The 17,482-nt window shown below is 37.6% G+C and overlaps 1 protein-coding gene across 2 annotated transcripts in view; it reads left to right on the top strand.

The window, feature by feature from the left end:
* stxbp6 (syntaxin binding protein 6 (amisyn)) overlaps positions 1 to 14,914 on the top strand; it is a 68,736-nt gene extending 53,822 nt beyond the window's left edge. Inside the window, exons 3-7 of one of the 2 annotated variants that reach the window (XM_085143458.1) lie at positions 795 to 925; positions 1,091 to 1,256; positions 4,647 to 4,745; positions 11,665 to 11,822; positions 13,084 to 14,914. In XM_085143458.1, coding sequence (XP_084999584.1) covers positions 795 to 925; positions 1,091 to 1,256; positions 4,647 to 4,745; positions 11,665 to 11,822; positions 13,084 to 13,107 — 578 coding nt within the window. In that variant the 3' untranslated portion in view covers positions 13,108 to 14,914. The remainder of the gene's footprint in view (positions 1 to 794; positions 926 to 1,090; positions 1,257 to 4,646; positions 4,746 to 11,664; positions 11,823 to 13,083) is intronic. The other variant, XM_085143457.1, reaches the window with a different exon arrangement.
* Positions 14,915 to 17,482: the final 2,568 nt, after the last annotated feature.

Genomic DNA, 17,482 nt, shown 5'->3' on the forward strand with positions numbered 1-17,482 from the left:
TGAGTGAAGCCTTAGTCATATATACTAAACTACACATAAAATACCCGAAAGAATATGCTATCAACCAGCTGGCAATTAACTCTGATTTGTACATACTAAAGTTACTGATTAAAAATCCCCAGCACCTAATAACCACTTTTAGATTATATTTTATTCATTTGTTTTTGGCGAGTTGTTTAAAAGCAATGCCCCTCACCCCACACCCACCGAGCTCATATTATGTCTTTCAATTAGTTTTAGTCAGCAGTGCAGAAGAAATACATCACATCAGTGCAGAGACCGGAGCTGTGTCCCACACTGTGTTTTCTGGTGACAGAAACAATATAGCCAAGACTTTGTTTTTCAAAGTAGTGTAGTAAAAAATATGGCATTATGTTGTTAGAGCACAACAGAAATTTATAGCGCAGTTTACTGTATATAAGATTACTGCACACAGATTGGTATGAATAATAAAAAAGCCATGTTTACAGGGCGTATCTGTTCAGGGTTAGGCTGTGTCTTCTAATAGGAAATGTTTATCATGGTCTCTGTTGCTGTTGGCTCTAGAAGCGAAGTAATCATTGTTAATGGATCCCTTTGTTTCTGCCGCCTACAGAAAGGAAGCTCGTGACTTTTGCTTGACTAATATTCCACATGTGATGACCTGAGCTGTCCAATTTTCCTAATCAAAACTTGTCTGGGAATCATGTGCATGGGGTCTACATGTTACACAGAAACCTCGTAATCTGAAATTTAATGTTGTTTTAATTATTGCTCCATTAGGCCTTACTCTTGTTTGGCTTTTGTTTCTACAGTGACGAACAAGAAACCATCCCACGTTTCAATCACAAAGGTGAAGCAGTTCCAAGGATCATCTGCCTTTGTAAAAAGGTCACAGTGGACAATTGACCAGCTACGGCAGGTCAACGGCATTGACCCCAACAAAGTATGTAATTTCCCTTCTCCTTTCCCAGTGAACACAAGTATTGCTAATTCAAAGCATGTTGCTATGTACTCCGTTCTCAATTTTCTTATAGTTACTTCTTGTTCCTTTTCCCTTACTACACACTCTCACTTCTTATTGGTGTCTCCCTTTCACTGCTGTTCCAAGGACTGTCCGGAGTTTGACCTGATGTTTGATACCGCTTTCGATCAGTGGGTTGCTGGCTCATCAGGGGAGAAGTGCACCTTTATCCAGATTCTCCACCACACCTGCCAGCGTTACAGCTCAGCACGGAAGCCAGAGTTTGTCAACTGTCAGTCCAAACTGCTAGGGGGTAAGACGGAAAAAAAACCCCAACCCAAAAACCTTTTTAAAATCCACTGGCTCTACAGCGCCAGACTCACTGCTATCATGCTGTGCTGTAAGCCAGTCTGAATCTAATTACGTATGATGACAAACAACACCTGGTGTGTATGAAAATGCATGCTTATTCCTCGTACACAGCATCTGTTGGGCGCTCTGCTGACGTGAGGTCAAAGAGGATGTCCAACGAAATATATCAGTTGTGACTCAAAGCATCTGACGCAGATCAGCTGGTTTTACAGCACACATAAACACAAACTAGAACACTAAATAATAATTTTCCCTATTTTAACACATTTTGCTGTGTGCCTGATGAGAATCATTGTTTTTGAATGATTTTTACCCTTTAAAATAACTCTGACACTGGTATTGAATCAGTGAGCAAACACTCAACTGAACACTAACCTCTGTTTTTTTTTGTTTTTTTTTAAAAGTGTATTTCATGCCCAACTAACAAGCAAGGAGGTGCTAATCAAGCGAGTCATTGCATAATCAGCTGCCAAATGTTTTCACCATACTTGGTAATTTCCCTGCTGTAAGAGGTTTGTTTACTGTAGGTGGGTTGTGGTGATGGTAACAATGCAGCATCCTGGGTGGCTTAATCAGATATTGATCTGTTTTTGCCTCCAAGTTTCATCTTTGAGAACTGCTCAGCCTATTGTATTATTCATAGAAATATTTATGAAAACACATTCCCCAGCTGACCCGTGTGTTGTGTCCTCCTGCACAACCCATATAGAAATCTGCTACTGGAAATAGATATTTCTGAAAAACAGGACTTTTTGATTGTGAATCTTATGAAAAATCTATAAATAATAATGATTGAGAGTTCCTGTGATTCGTGGTATTCCTTATGTATGTCGCCTCATGATATGAAAGGGCCAGTTTTGTGAATTTGTAGGTTAAAAGTTAAAAAGTGTTATCGGACATATAGTAGAATGTAGGGACTAATGACAGAAATATAAATTATGTGTATAATGACACTGTAGTTAATTTCAGATTTACATTGTTCCCATTTTTCTTACTGTGCGTGGGAGCCCATCATCTATTCATTGATGATAAACCTGCCAGTTCTTCTCAGCATTGTTATATTGCCATAACTTTCCTCCTACTCTGAAATATATGCTCATATTTAGCTCTCTTCAAATGAACTTGGGGTGTACTATAGCCTTTGTATGTGTAGGTGGGAAGGTAGTGGTGTACCAAAGAGCAATAACCCAGGGTTCATAGAGTAGGATGCATTATGTACTGCAAATGTTGCATATCAAATACATGCCATCGGTGTTTTAGAAAATTACAAGGCCCTGTAGCATTGATTTTACCATACAAAGTTTAAGAAATCTGAGCAGTGTAGCTCTGATATAAATAGTATAGTATTCATGATATAAATACTTATATAAGTTTTATTTCAAATACAGTTTTGTACATGCCAAACTGGTAGTTGTAAAAGAAGCTATTGACCATGAAGCAATCTGATATGTAACCATCATCTGTAGAGGAAGCTTTAGCATGATGGATCAAAAACTTCACCATAACAGGATGAACACAGAGGATACTGCCAGTCCAGTCCACTCCAGTTTAAGTCTCACACCAGTGCAAAACAAAAATCATGACGCTGCTCAGGTGTGGGACCATAACTGTGGGAGACTAACTACAGCAATACCTGAGATGGCAGAGTCCTATAAAGACAAAGGTAGAAATGTGAGGCAGATAATTCCAGTGTTGCTAGTAGTTAGTAGCAATCAAGCTCCAAAGCAGTGCATTTAAAAAATATATTGATTTGCATTCCTGCAGATGGTGTGATGTGCTGTCATTAAAGATGGCAAAGGTAAAGCATAATATTAATGCACAGTAAAAAGTGTTTTCTCATGCATACCCCAAATGTAAAAGGTAATGTCAGATTGTGTTTGAGCATTGTTTAACATCTTCTTGATGCTGATTACATGACACTACAAAAGTTCATTGAAAGTAATAAACGGATGTAAATACTGCTTATTCATGCAGTGCCTTTTAACACAACCATCATTTCAAATGATGTTTAGTCTGATAATGATGTAGTGACGAATTAAAGTGATTGAAAGATTTCATATCATGATTCATTTACATTTCCATTTTTTTTATTTGTTATTTAGATCTTGAGCAACTTTGAACCTTAGCCTGTATGTATATTTATATTTTTGTTAGACGTTTTATATTCTTTTTTCGTTTCTTCCTATCTTTTTTAAAAGCCTTCTCTCAGAACATTACGGTTCAGATGCATGGGCATATGTTTTTGATCCTTGATGAGGCATGTAATCAGTGCAGAAATAAAAGCAGCCAGTGTGCTAATTGAGTTGTTATCAGTGCCGAGTTGGGCTGTTGCCCACATTGTTATACGATGTTGGACTCCAATTCCCACCTGTCTAACTGGCATGTATTCGTGAGTTGATTCTGAATTAATTTTGCTTCTCCTGTTTTTCCACTTAATGTTTAATGATTTCCGTTAATGAGAAATGATGGGTTAAGACTTTTCTAGCAAGACGCGAACACCTGGTGTCATTATGTGCAATTTCTCAGAATGTTTTCACCTCAAAAACCAAGCATATTTTCATGAGAATGAATGGAAATCCTTTGCAGTTACCCTAATGCAGTTTCGGGTCAGTGTTTCTTCAACATTTGCAGAGTTCAAACCTAATGCTTCCTCTAATATGACCTTTGCAACTCGAACAGTGTTAGGTATTCATGCATAAAAAGGTTCAGTGTCAGAGCTGTTGTGTTGCACAGGGTGAACATGCAAGTTCCATACAGAAGAGCTTTAGCCATTCATCTAAAACTGTTCACAGAGATGCATGAAACTGTCAGTGTTTCTTTGTCTTTTGTTTGCCCTGTGTCAGTATTTTATGACTGAGCCATGATTTACACAAACAGCTTTTCCTCGAAAAAACCAGACTGACAGTAATTTGAATTTTTACGCCTTAATTGTAGCCGGGGGCACTGAATTTTTCCAGCTTGGGCTGCTAAAAAGTACAAATGTTTGTGTGTCATTAGTTTAGGCAAATTTGTGTTAGTCTATAATTGTGACTTGGACAAACATCAGACCACATTTTATGGCTCATTAATGATCAGTGCTGAAAATATTTGTAATTCCAAAGTGTTTCCAAACCTTTTCGTTAAACTTTATTTCTTCAACACAAAATACATTTTATACAGGATTAATCGTGTGACCCATTTATACATAACCAAACTCTAACTGCATTACAGTTTATTAAAAAAAGAACTGAACACTTGTGTGCTTAACACAATAATCCAGTCCCTCTCATCCAATTCCAACCTGCGTGTTTTAACAAAGCTGTTCATGACTTTTGCTATTCTCTTGTCACAGAAGGCCAAGATGTAGGTTCAGTCATTTTCCGTTGCAAGGTCTTTTTGAACAGAAGGAGGAAAGAATTTGTTTCAAATCAAGGTCATCTGCTAAGACGAGGTAAGCGGTAAATTAAAAGTCCCACCCCCTTATAGTTGAATAACTTGCTCCACCCAATTCTAGATATGACCTAGACCTCAGAAAAGATATATCCTCTATTAATCAGTGATGAGTTCCACTTATCACCAGGCTTGAGGAACTACAGTATCTTGTCTTCCTCCCATCACTTCCAACCGGTCATGGCTGATGGCTGCTCAGGAAGGAGCAGGAGGTTTCATGAAGTGGGGAGTTTATCCTTCCCACCATTGCCAAGTGATTGATCAAAAGAGGGTCGTTACCTTACCATATAAAGGCTCCTGTTGGACTCCTTGGTCTCATGTCGACACAATAGGAGTGCGTTTTCATTTTCTTGCTAATAACTCAACAATTGGGCACAAATTGAAGTAAAAGCCAGCAACGCAGTCTCTTAGTAAGGTGCTGCACCACTAGATGAGTAAAGTGATTCAGCATGTTTTTACAAGTCTTACAATTCTGTCCAATTTTTTTGTAATGGTGGAGATACAATTTAAGGCTTGTGGTTTTAATTTACATAGGTGTACAGTGTAAGTATTGATTAATGTGATAGAACATTTTCATGCTCATTAAACCGCACAGTTTTAAATTTAAAAACAAAAAACCCCGCACCCAGTCAGGAAAGAGATGTGTTGATTTGCAAAAACTATTCCCTCCTAGGGGAGAGTTATTGGAAGTTGGGCCAAACCACGCCAGCAAATTGCTTCTTAAAGCACAGCAGTGCTACTAAATTAACTCAAGAGTCAAGGATTCAGTTTTTTCTGTAATTTATCATCCCTCTGCTGTAGTTACACTTTGAAATCTGACTACAATAAATTGTTCATTCAGACAGGAATTAACTAACTCGTACTTGCTATTTTTTTCCCTGAAAGCCGTATAGAGAGCCATGTTTTATACATTTCAAGTGAGTACAAGGACATTTCTTTCAGTGGCATGTGTCCCTGTATGAGATGTACATTGCTGGAAGGGATTTTGAGTTTATATCCAATGGTTATATGAGTTATGTTCGCTGTCCTTGGCCCCTCTAACAAACTGTGTGCATGGTCACTAATGAAATCTGTGCAGAGTTGCAGTACGTGTATTTAAAAAATCATTACAAAATGTTGGCTTTTTTTATTTGTTTGAAATCGTTTTTCTTTGAAACAGGGCTCACTGATGAGGTGATATACTTGAACAGCATATAGAAAACATGAGCTTTTGGAAGTTGGACAAAATATTAACATTTTTTATGAAAAAAGAAAGCAGACCCCCTGGCCTCAGCCCCTTTACCAGAAAATGCCTTGCAGGTGTTATTGCCTGCAAGGTGTTTTCTGGTAAAGGGGTTCTTTAACATTCAACTGATAAAACTTTGATAGTGCTGATAATTAAATGTTTGAAGCGTTCCTTGCATACACTGCTCACAACATTGCAGTCTGAGCGTTTGTGTAAGCCATTCCATAACACATTTCATCTTTTTGGTCATTCAGATCAAATCCAAAGGTCAATTTCCACATTAATTTAAAGTTTGGGAAACTTAGGGCATATTTTCATAGTCTTAATGATGTATTAATAACTCACTGCCATAATTTGATTCAGTGAAGTAATCCCAAACCCTGATACTTGAGTTGGTATGAGGTTCTGCTGAAAAGTTGTCTTTGGTCAGCTCCAAGCTGTGACCAGTATATTTAAATTAAAGGTCCTTGGCTGCACCTGTAATTTTATTCAGACTTTCGTTTTAGACTACAAAGACTTTTGCCTTGCAGATCTCGTAATGACATTTGGGAGTTCTTTAGAGACAAGTAGTCTGTTTTTTGGCATACACAGCCCCTTTTTGCCTTAGAGATTCCTTTAGATCACAGTATGATGACACCAGTCACATTGGTAGCAAAGATAACAGCACACTCTGGATGTCAAAGGTTGAAATAAGACAGGTTCCCTAGGTTGGTCCCTATGGAGATACTAATCTTTTGCCCCTAATCTTAAAACCTTTACTCTAATATGGATTGAAGGATTTGGTTGTGATAAATGGCAGTGGTTTCGTCAATTTTCCTGTTTGTTTTTTTTTTGTAATCAGTTAAATGATAAAAATGTAAAATCTCAGGTTACAGTGTTTTGTTGGAGAATGTCAGAAAAGCCAACAGTTTTCATATGATGGATTTCTTTTCTTCAAGAGTGTAAATAACAATCTGGGGTTCAAGGGTAGCACTATTACAAAGTGCTTCTTCCCTAATTGTTTCCTCAGTATAGTCTCTACTCCTGTGAAGCATATTACAAATTAGCATTTAAGCTTAGTAAAGACTGTAATCATGGAAATTATGGCTGGTAATGCATTGTGTGATGCTAACATTAATCTGCTGATTAATGCCGCTGCGAGTAGGCAGTTCATGAATACCTAGTAGCTATTTTTCTGTCAGTGCTGGCGCAGCTCTGTGTTACATTTAGGATTTAGTACTTTGCTGAAGACTTTTTAAACAGCTTAACTGTGACTAACCTAAAGGCCAACTGTTCAAACAAAGGTCTGTCCTTTGCCTTCATGAAAACAAGTTGTGGGTAGAGTCCTATTTTTTCTCACTGGTTAAACAAGGAATTGAAAGCATCATTCAGGGTTCACGTCCCAGAATTAATGCACACATCTGTAGGATGCATAAATACTGGTAATAAGATCATTTTTAAACTCATGGACTTGAAAATTAAGAGAACATAATTGAGTTTACGTAGGTTGAAATAAATATTGTGTGACTCTAAACAACTTAAGGTTCTGAATTCTGGAGAATAAATAAAAAGCAGAAAATTTTGGAACTTGAAATAAAGTGATGTTATTTGATATGCAGGGTATCCAGTATGTATTTTATTGTAAGTAAGTGCTGCCTGAGGTGGGGGGGAAGTCAGGTACAGATACTTAAAGGAGCTGGAGGGAGTGAGTATGCTTGATTAAATGGAGATCTTGGAGTAGGAGCAGCATAGCTGTGCCTTTAGGCTCCTAGGAAGTCTGTTAGCTGTTTTATGATTTTCATCCGTCATTTTGTACATCATTCTTTTGTGTCTAAATAATTTGGTTTGAGGGCTTTACCTGCCATGCTCATTTTCTACACAAGAAATGTAACCTTTGGGGAATACATTGACACGTATTAAGACATTGTTTGACTGATCCACATATAGAAGAATGTAAAGTATTTAATGTTTGGAGCATTTTTCTATTTCTTGGAAGCTTTACTTACTCTGTTTAAAGCTTCTTTGGGCCTTTATAATGTATTTAGCTCTTTGATTTAGTTCTCTCCACTGGTACACACACACACACACACACACACACAGACATCCACGAAACTCTTTTTAATCCAAAAAAATAAATTGAAAGGTGTCCTTTTATCACAAAAACATTAAAATTGTTAATACATTCAGTTTAAGATAAACTATTATCAGAAAATTGCAGTTAGAATACAAAAATGCATTTTATACCATCCTTCACACACATCCATGTTTACCTTGTTTTACCTTTTTGTTTTAATTTTTAAAAACAGGAATATAGGATAATATTGGTATCGGAGTTATAGTTTTTTGTATTATCAAAATGGTTGTATTTGTATTTTTTAGTTGTTCTAATTTTTTTTCTCAGTCTAATTTCAGGTACTTTCTACAATGGGTTTGCTCATTTCAGTTTGAAGATGTTTCACCTTAGTTTAGTTTCAGTGCTACTTTTGAATGTTTTGTGGTATTTTTAGATTTGGGCAGATTTAAGAAGTTTAGAATGAATGCTGTATTACAATACAAATGTAATACATTTTGAAGATTCAGTCACGCAACATCCCTAATGCCAAGGATCTTCTTCAAGCAGGTGTGATACAAACATGACCAAATTAACAGAGTAAAACTGAAGGTATTTGCTGTTTTTATTCTTATTTTAATGTTGTAAGTACACAGTATTGTTTAAGTTTTTGTTAATCTGCTTTTTACTTTTCTTTGAATTAGCGGGAAAAAAATTCACATAATAATTTGTTTTGGTAATTGTGATTAACATGATAAAAAAAATGCAAAGAAGCTCTATACAAGATGAAAATGGGTTATTCTGTACTTATGTACTCAAAATGCTGGTGATATAGGAGAAACTGCATTAAGCATTGGCTGCACTTACCAACATCCTTGACAGTACATTTTATATTTGCATGAATAACACCAGCCTCATTCATAATATCTCATTGGAGCTGTTATGCGCACGCTAATGCGTAACAAATGACTGCAAAACATTCTCTCCCCTAAATCACCCACACACACAATTATACCCTACAGCTTTATTCTAACAGACTGACAGCCTGAAGTATTAAAAGCACTCCAGCATGGATCTTTTGTGTCCAATCTTATCAATCCCATGTATTGTAATAGTAAATGTGACTTGGCTGTCAGCATCTTGTGAAGTGTATCTGACATGCTCTTGTTGATAACTATCAGGTTATTTTCTTTGCCTCACAGCAGCGCAGGCTGTAATCTGCTGCTTACAGACAAAGTGGAAAAGGAAGGGTTGACTTTGAATTATCCCACCACCCCACACCCCACTTCCTTGTTATGTTTGCCTTTGCTTGTAGTTTTTATTTTTCTAGAATATTTTGCCAGCAAACAGCTTGCCTTTTTTTAGCCTCCATTGTTTGAGAAACCCTGGCTGATCATGTTGATTTCTGTGAGTAAAATAACCAAATGCCTTCGACATTGTCGAGACAGGCGCGTCATGGGTTTAGCAGATTCAGCGCTGTGACAGATTGACAAATCTTTACAAAAAGCTCCTCTTTAAGATTTACTAGTGCGACATCAGTGTCATAATAGGAAATACTTTAAACTTCAGCTTCATTAAAATTCATCTCGAATTAAAACCCATATAAGTTATCTTTTTTGATAACAGTGGCTGATCAGCTTCCACTTCAAGTGCAGACACTAGGCTCAGAGCAGCACAACGATGGCACCACGTAACATAATCTACTCCTACACATTTCATTTGGCTTCTGGTACTGCACCTCCTATCAAAAACCCTCCAGAATATCTCCACCCTGTCTTTTATCTGATTACTTTCTACAGCCTGTGTTGCAGCCTGCAACACATCTCTGGGAGAAGAGGAAAAAAAAGGGACGGGATATTGGTGGGGAGACAAATAAATAGATATGTTTATTGAGTCTGCATGGTGTTGGGTGGTTGTGAGTGTTGGGGTTATATTGAGGATGAAGGAAGTATTAGTCCCAGGGCTTCCCTGGAGGAGGAGAGGATTAAGAAGAATCTGTCTGAAGGTGAAAAGGTCTCATCCTTTCTAGTGAAGAGAATATATTTCCTAGGAGAAAGTATATTTTCAGCAAAGTTTTTTTTTTTACTTTAAAAAAAAGGAAATCAAATGGGGAGTGCATGATAATGACAAAGTGTAGAAATGCACTCTGGCAGTGGACAGAATTTAAAATGTAGACATTATACTAAATAGAAAAGGAAGAGGTATGCTGCTCTTTTCTTCCAAGGTCCAGATGTGTTTGCCACATTGACTGTGCTTCATTTACTGTAATTTAAAGAAAATTGAAGGGAAAACTTGTGTGTGTTTCCATTTCATTTAGCGTGCACACGAATGGGTGTAAACATCTATACTCACATCCATCTGTGTGCTGCAGTACTGATACATCTCTACATAAATTGCTTAACTTCTTTTGAAGGAGCACCAGCTGGCCTCACTGTCTGCTTTTGGGCTCTCATATAATCATTGAAGTAGGTGACTACCTGCCTTGATGCCAGAGGATGTACACTACCTATATTGCACTTTCCTGTGAAAAAGATAGAATCAGGCTTATCAGAGCCTAATTACGCTCAGTACTTCCAAGCTTTACTCTGTGCTGTTGGCTCAACCTGATTATATGCATATTTTTTAATATTATATATTATCATTTTATATCTGTTTTTCACTCATCTGACCTTTTTGATGGTTGTTAACAGATCAATGCCCAAAAAAGACAGAATGATCTAAAGTTGTGTTATATGTTATGCTACAGTAAAGCTGCCCTTATTGTCAGTTCCTATTTCCTTATTGTTCAATGATGTTTGGTAGTGGACCGTCTCACCACAGAGTGAAAGTTCCATTTTAACTCCAGGAGAATTGGGACAAAACAGTATGAGGTGAAAATGTTAAAAGAAAGTGCAGACATTTCCCTTAAATTACATCGGTATAAAATGACAAATTATATAGCAGTGCAACTGTTCCACAAAAAGAAAACAGCAGGAAGATTGCTGTTCCTAGTCTAGTTGTTATAGTAGTGCATAATGGCAGCACTCCCAATGTGTGGTAGATTAATGGTTTGTCAGAGGAAACATCCGCAGGGCTGCCACAGCTATCTGAAGATGTGCTCTGTGTCTTATATCCACTACTGGGTCTCCAGGGTAGCCCATGCCGCCGAGCACATATCTGTTCGTTATTATATTGTAGTTTAGGGGGGGAAAAAAAGGCAGCGCAATCACAAAGCTGTCCACGAAAGTTTCAAATTGAAGAAAAGTAGTGCTGAATGTCCCCAAGAATAACCCGCTTTCCCGAAGGAAACATTACATTCGGAGTTACTTGTGTTGCAGTTGCATTCTTTCAAGTTGGGGAAAGGTTAATTTCCCTTGATCCTACCTTGAAGTAAATCAGCTTTGAAGAAAATTCATTAGGCACCTTCCCACACTGCACCTGTTTGAAGCCATTTTGTTTTTCATGGTTTTGTCTTCCACAATTAACACTGAGGCTTAGGGTCACTGATTGCACAGCCCTGAGCTGATGTCGCCAGTTCTTTCATGACAGCTAATCTGTTTACATTATTTTATCTTCTCTTTTCCCCTTGTCTTTTCACTCCTTTTTTTGTTGTTGTTGCATTTGCTTGTCTTTTTCCTCCCTTGCCTACGTTTTGGCTTGCTTCTTCTCTCCTACCCTTATCTGCAGGTAACAGTATACTACACTCAGCTGCAGACAGTGTGACGAGTGCTGTACAGAAGGCCAGCCAGGCTCTGAACGAGCGTGGTGAGCGATTAGGCCGGGCTGAGGAGAGGACTGCAGACATGATGAACAGTGCTGAACAGTTTGCTGTCACTGCACACAAGGTGAGTCCATTTGTTACTAAGATGCATTACAAATACGTAAGGTGGGATTACTATTTTAATGTAGTACGCTGGAATTCTGACTTTGAGATGTTGCAGAATTACCAGTCATTATTGATGAAGATGAAACCTTTTCCAAAACCTGAGCATGTCTGCTCTGTGAAGATAGTCATTTTCCCCCCTTCATTGACTCCATTTCATGGTTCTCTATAGGGTGTTCCCTCACTCTGCATCAATCCCACATCTCTTGTTCGTCAGGAAAACTAATTGCATGCTGTTTAATGAGGCTATTAGTGCATGATCTTTTATTTTTATTACTTCAAAACAAGAGCAAATATTGTATTGCTTTGTAACGAGCACACCTGATTGTGATCATCATATATCTAACAACATCGTAAATCAGACGCCTCGGGTTTGCAGCTTGCTGTTCAACAACACCATTCACTGACAGGCATATGATTTCTGGCCATAGTGGGATATCATTGACTTTAATAGTAAAGCCATCTGCTACCTTTTGAAGTTGAATGATGCATTGCGCCTTGTAAGCCACGGTGAGATAATTGAAAGACATTTGAAGAGTATTGCATGGCCCTCTCACAGCTAAAAGACGTGTTTCCCTGCTGTGAGAAATTACAAAAACTGTAATAACCACAGGGGAAAAGCAGGGAAATGGCTTTGGTGGTTTTAGAGCATGACTGCACAACCCCCACGAAGAATTTTTCATTTTTGTTTCCCATTTCACTTGATGCCATGAGCATCGAGTGAAATGTGTTATGAAATATGTTTGAAATATGACATGTTTCAAACTTGTCATTTGTCTTGCACGTTATCAAGATTCATGCCGTTGTCTGCCTGAAATCCTCAGCTGAAAGCGTTTTGGTAACCTTAGAGACGGATAAAAAGTCTTGTCTTATTCTGTTTGAGGATGACTTTGAGAAAGGATTGGCTGGCTAGAATGTGAATGTGGGTTTTCTCTTCCTACATTTTAACATTAAGCATCTGTACTGCTGCGAGTTGGTCACCTTGACTCTTCGTCTGAGTCCACTTCTGCAATCCCTTGTTGACAGCTACATAGCTGCACTCTTCAGCTTTAATCCGAACCCCTCATTTTTGTGTGCTACTTTACTGCCCCCACTTGATGGATGTGTAGAATTCTCCTCATTATTTAGCACCAACCTGTAGTCTTTCTGTGTGTGCGTCTTCCACACTTTTCTTGCATTCTCTCACTTTATTGTCTTTCAACCCTACCCAAATGTTTCTACAGCTTGCCATGAAGCACAAGTGTTAGACCACTGCCAAAACCAACTGGGCTAAGGGAGGGTCAGCAATCGCCAGTTGCTGTACAGGAGAAGGATTTCAGATTTTATTATTTGTAAAAGTTTTAATATGATTAAAATTTGTTAACAATGTTAACATTTTAATGTTTTGGGTTACTGTACTCCGGTGCTTCTCGTTCCTAAAGACGGATCGTGCAGGGGACCGAAGAGAGGTAAACAAAACTGCTTGACGCTGTCAACTGAATGTTTCATGCTTCTGTTTGCCAAAAAAAGTTACAAGCCACAGCTATGACTCTACTTGATAATGACAGTCACTCAAGACACTTCCTCTTTTCGTTCGCTCACACACAAATGAGAGCGTACACGTGTTGCCAAATCATCATCGGCAATTACTCCCTCCCAAGGAACAGCTTGGCTCCCATTTATACTGGTTATTTATGAGAGCTGCGGTAATTATGAAGTCTTAATTTATGAGTGTGGGCGCCCTCTGATTGCTCGACTTTGGATTGGCTGCCAGTATATAACATATAAATAAGACACATATGTAAAAATAGCCTAGATTTGATGCCTAAGTTGTATTTTAATAGATATTTGTGGGAGTGGGAAGTCGAATGAAAGGGATAATCACATTTCTGTTTGACATTTAATGTTTCCTTTTCTGCTTTGATTTTTGGACATTAAACTCGGACCATAATTTCAAAATCTATCAAAACAGTATTAGTTAAAAAAAAGTTTAAGATATGATTTCATAAACTGCTGATGAGACTGAGTGATGAGTGGTTTGGGTGACAAGATATAAAAATATTGAAATATTTTTCCCTCTTGTTATGTGTCTGTCAATGAAAAACAACCTAAACTACATGGTATAGATTTTGGGAAGTGTACTTGAAGATTTCATTTAAAGAATAAGCTTTTAAAGTATATGAATTACTCTGTCTAATACTTTATGTTAACAGGGGTAATTCAGTAAGCCAGCTTCTGCACTGTAAAAAGCAACATGTAATTCTTCTTCTACTATTATCTCGGTGTCTGTAGAGCTAATTTGTCCCTGAACATGGGGATGCTTTGAAACTGATCCTGGCTGTATTTCAACTCTAAACTCTTCAGTAGTCATACCTTGTGCTTATTGTGTAACTTGGGTTGGTCATTATAATATGTATGCTGATAAAGGACAAAATGTCTTAAATAACAGCAGTGGCGTGTGGTAGTTTTGTCTTCTTTTAGTTTTTTTCTTTTTCGTTTGTTTCTTTTTTTTTTTCTTTTTTTCTTTTTTTTGTTCAATCCGCTCACTGTTCGTAACGTTGGCTTCTTTGATGGCAGGACACCGCCCTCACGCTTGAGATGTATTTGATTCTTTTATATTTTCAGTTTTGTAATTCATGATGTTACAATGCACTGACGAACCTTATCTTGCAGAACACAGAGTTCACTAATGAAATGTTCCGGTTGCCTAACACTTGTGTGCTTTTATTCCTCTAACACTTGTTAGACAAGTGTTAGAGTATACGAGATGTTACTCGTTTTAATAAAAAATAGATACAAAGACAAATTTATATTATTCTGTGTCCTTTTTATAGCCAACTTGAGCAGTTCAGTCAAACAGTGGAATCAAAGTTCATGATTTTATGGACTGCTGTTTACCGTTTTGGATTTAGCTCACATTGTTGTTTCCGGCTTGTAAACAGAACACTGCTACAAATTTTAGTGTCTCAGAGGTCTTTATGCCATTTTCGCTGATGTTCACAGTTCCACCTCATCTTTCATCATCTATAATACTGTAAGATATGAAATAAAGTCCACTCCACAATCACAATAAAATGCTTCCTTTTTTCCTTTTGTGGCCTCTTTTTATGTCTCTCACCTCAGTCTGCTGAGGTTAAACTCCAAACCCTATAAGCACATTGCAAGCACTGAAGAAAAAAAAATGCATATTTTTATATTGTCTTTGCATTATATTTACTTAAATATAGACTTTAAGTCAAACTATTGCATTCTGTAACAACCCACTTCTTTGGAAACCGAGTGGTGTGGTTGTTTTGCTACACGTTCCCAATTAGGTAGCTTCCTTTGAAGGTGACTGAAGAAGATGTTTGTAGCTTTTATTACAACTGAATGAAATAATCGGTATTACAAGTCATGAGGAGGTATTTTAAAATTTTAAACAAATGCAGTGATGCTCCAAAAGTTTAAAATAATTGATTGGAGGTGAAGACAATGCTTCCGTGAGTAGGGAAACTTCTGGCATTCATTGGTGTTTGTCGTCACTTTAAAACTAATAAATATAATTTTTACATTTGATTCATTTCTCTTGTTTCAATTGCAAAGGGTAAGTTGACCATAATGGCAGAAAGTCTAGACAGTCTAAGGTTGATAGAACTAATCTTTAAAATTCATTGACCCCAGTCTGGAACGGGGTCAGAAAAATGTGATGGAAACAAATGCGCCGCACTACTGAATACATCAGAGGATGTATTTAGATGTATTTAGACATTTTTCACTGCAGCCATTTTAACATAAAACAGTTGACATGGGTCTAATCCAGTGGTTTTCAAGCAAAATGCTAATACTAAGTTTTTAAAATTCTTATTTTAGCATTCTTAAGCATTACTGATGTTCTGTTTAGACTCTAAGGCCCCCTATTGGAACTGCTAAGCATATTTTGGGTGAGAGAGGCCTTTGTTGTTGTTGTGCTAAGCTAATAGGCAGAATGCTACCGGTATAGCTCTAAAGAATGTAGCATCATAGGCAGTGTAGTCCGTGCTGCAGGGAGAATGGACTGCCATACCCCTTATGTGTCTGTGAGCGAGGGAGGGAGAAAAAGGAAAAGTACGAGCTGTCATCGAACAAAAACGGGAGCTGGAAGCATGTAAATATAATAATGACCACTGCAGCCAAGAAGAGTGCCTGACGAGCCCAGTTGTAAGTAAGCTATTAAGACTCGACTGTACACCGTGTTCGTGTTTTCCTCCAAAAACAATAAGTTCCGTTGGAGCAGCCTTTCAACGCCTCTCTCTGTCTCTCGCTAGCAAGGTTGACCCAGACAACAAAGTAAAGCTAGTTTGCGGCTACGAGCCCGACACAGAACCCACCGTATTAGCCAGAGGTCCCTTTACTACGGTTCGGAGCCGCGGACCTTCAGTAACAGTAATAAATCACAGCAATAGTACATTCATGTAGTTGTAAACAGCATGATAATATATTAAGTAATCCAAGGTATTCAGAATACGTTACTCTCATTGAGTAACGTAACGGAATACGTTACAGAATACATTTTGGGGCATGTATTCTGTAATGGAATACATTTTAAAAGTAACCTTCCCAACACTGGATATAGATATAGATAGATATATAGATATATGCACAGCAGAAGGACAGATGACAGTTAGTGACAGAGCAAATACCTGATCTATAGCTTTAGAGAGGGCAGGAAGTGTAAGACTCACTGAAATCTGTGCACAGGACTATTACTCACTCTGACAGCACTGTGCATCAGCCCAGATTTTTGTCTTGAAACCCACCATCTCTCCTCTCTCTCCCTCTGAGCTCTAGAAACAGTGAAGTCCTTGGAATTGTCTACTTTTTTAGCTAAGATTACAACACGGTTCATTTGAATACTGTTTTGGATTCCATACTCATCGACAAAACATTAGGACCCTTTTACTTTTTCCACATGTTGTTTTTATATGTTGAAGTTTTGTATCTACAAAATTGGCATTTTGCTCTTTGAAAAAGATTGCTTTGTTTTGTTTTTTTTTAGTTCTTTTTACCTCTTTGTCAAATCCAGGAAAAAAATCAAATACTTAGAAATTGTGAAGCCATTTTACGTTTGATTAATACACCAAGCACAGCTGAATTTCCTCTGTACACCACTAGAGGGTGTGCCAGCCTTGTAGAAAAACATAAACTCTTATTGGTTAGCATTGGAAGGGCATCAGGTGGTGAGATGAAAGAAATGACTGAGACATGTTCAGTATCTGTAAATGCTGGTTACTGACAAATCAGAGCAAATCACTAACCTGCAGATGGGTTGGGATTCATTTCCAGTGACAGATATATTATCAGTGTAATTATGTAGGAGGTTTGTAGTGTAAAATATTGTCTTGCTTTTTTCTTTTATTAAAAAAATATAGTCCATATGCTGTGTTTTGTAATAACTGCTTATTACAAGCAGTAATACAATAGAATAAACCTTTATTATCCCACGGATGAGAAAGTTCGGTGTTACACAGCTCCTGTAGAAAGGGGAATACAAGATATAAAAGGAAGACACAAAGTGGTCCTATATACATAAGCAACTGAGGTTTGTATATACAGGTAACATGTACAGAAATATGTATAGAAAAAACTGTACGGAGATATGTGTAAAATGTACAGTGAACAAACAAG

This window comes from Neolamprologus multifasciatus, chromosome 19 (assembly GCF_963576455.1).
Source record: "Neolamprologus multifasciatus chromosome 19, fNeoMul1.2, whole genome shotgun sequence".
NCBI classification, from domain to species: domain Eukaryota; kingdom Metazoa; phylum Chordata; class Actinopteri; order Cichliformes; family Cichlidae; genus Neolamprologus; species Neolamprologus multifasciatus.